This window comes from Chaetura pelagica, unplaced genomic scaffold (genome assembly GCF_000747805.2).
Source record: "Chaetura pelagica isolate M959 unplaced genomic scaffold, ChaPel_1.0 scaffold47, whole genome shotgun sequence".
Taxonomy (NCBI): Eukaryota; Metazoa; Chordata; class Aves; order Apodiformes; family Apodidae; genus Chaetura; species Chaetura pelagica.
This window is the reverse complement of record NW_009954140.1, coordinates 4,785,559-4,786,719: the sequence shown is the minus strand read 5'-3', so window position 1 is coordinate 4,786,719 and position 1,161 is coordinate 4,785,559. Positions and strand designations below refer to the sequence as shown.

The window sequence follows — 1,161 nt, the reverse complement described above, 5'->3', positions numbered from 1 at the left end:
CAAATACCAAAACCCTGATGGACACAGCAAGCAAATCCAAGATCCCTGCTGGGAACTGGCTCGTGGTGCTCACGGGAGGGTGGACTTTAAAAGCAAAATCAGGCTTTATCTGTGGGACTGCTGTTAAAGCCTCTTTTCTTTCTTTCTTTCTTTCTTTCTTTCTTTCTTTCTTTCTTTCTTTCTTTCTTTCTTTCTTTCTTTCTTTCTTTCTTTCTTTCTTTCTTTCTTTCTTTCTTTCTTTCTTTCTTTCTTTCTTTCTTTCTTTCTTTCTTTCTTTCTTTCTTTCTTTCTTTCTTTCTTTCTTTCTTTCTTTCTTTCTTTCTTTCTTTCTTTCTTTCTTTCTTTCTTTCTCTTTTGGTTCTGCAAAAATCTTGTGCAACCCCCAGAAAAAAGCATGGCCATCCTGCGGGTTCTGCTCACTGGGTTTTTAGGCTTAAAGGAGCTGTCAGCAGCTCCTTTTGTATGGACAAAGCTGCAGGGGACAGGGCAGGCTGCCCGACTTGAACACCAGTAATGGGCATGATCCCCCAGCCAAGGAGCTGGGAGAAGGAGGGATTCATTAAGTCTCCATCTGGCAAGATCAATAAAGAGGGTACAAACAGGTCTGAGCTCCTGGGTTATTTTCTTTCCCACACTGATGTGCCTTTTGGGATTGGAAAGGAGACACACTGTGCTGGGCACAGCAGGGCTGCTGGGTGGGCAGGGGAGCCCCAGCATCCCATGGGATCGTGTCCACTGGCACAGCAGGCACAGCCCTGCCAGCACACAGGAATGCACACTGAGCTCCACACATAGGCATTTCCACCTATAATCCCAGATTTATGAACAAAGCCTGAAACAATTCCTCATTAATCCAAAGGCCCTTTCACCCCAGCACCCCAAGCCCAGCCTTGGTCCAGCACCCAGCCATCTCCAGCTGCCCCTCTCCCCAGGCCAGTGGGATGATGTTCCCACAGGTCAGCATATCATCAGCTCTGAGCCCTTCCACCTGCCACTTGCCTGGTTTAGCTCAGAGGGGGTGGGACCTGCTGTCAGGAGAGGGATGTCAGCAGGGGGTGGCTCTGCCTTACCTTGTGCCCCACATCTGACCACCCAAAGAGAACCGGGGACACGTCCAAGCCGTCCAAGCGCCTGTTCGGGGGAAGTGCCGCCCCAGCCAGG

General features: G+C 49.5%; 1 protein-coding gene across 1 annotated transcript in view; it reads right to left on the bottom strand.

Moving 5' to 3' along the window:
- ARSG (arylsulfatase G) overlaps positions 1 to 1,161 on the bottom strand; it is an 18,339-nt gene that overhangs the window by 3,516 nt on the left and 13,662 nt on the right. Inside the window, exon 10 of the mRNA XM_010002797.1 lies at positions 1,071 to 1,161. This exon is cut by the window's right edge and continues 8 nt beyond it. Coding sequence (XP_010001099.1) covers positions 1,071 to 1,161 — 91 coding nt within the window. The remainder of the gene's footprint in view (positions 1 to 1,070) is intronic.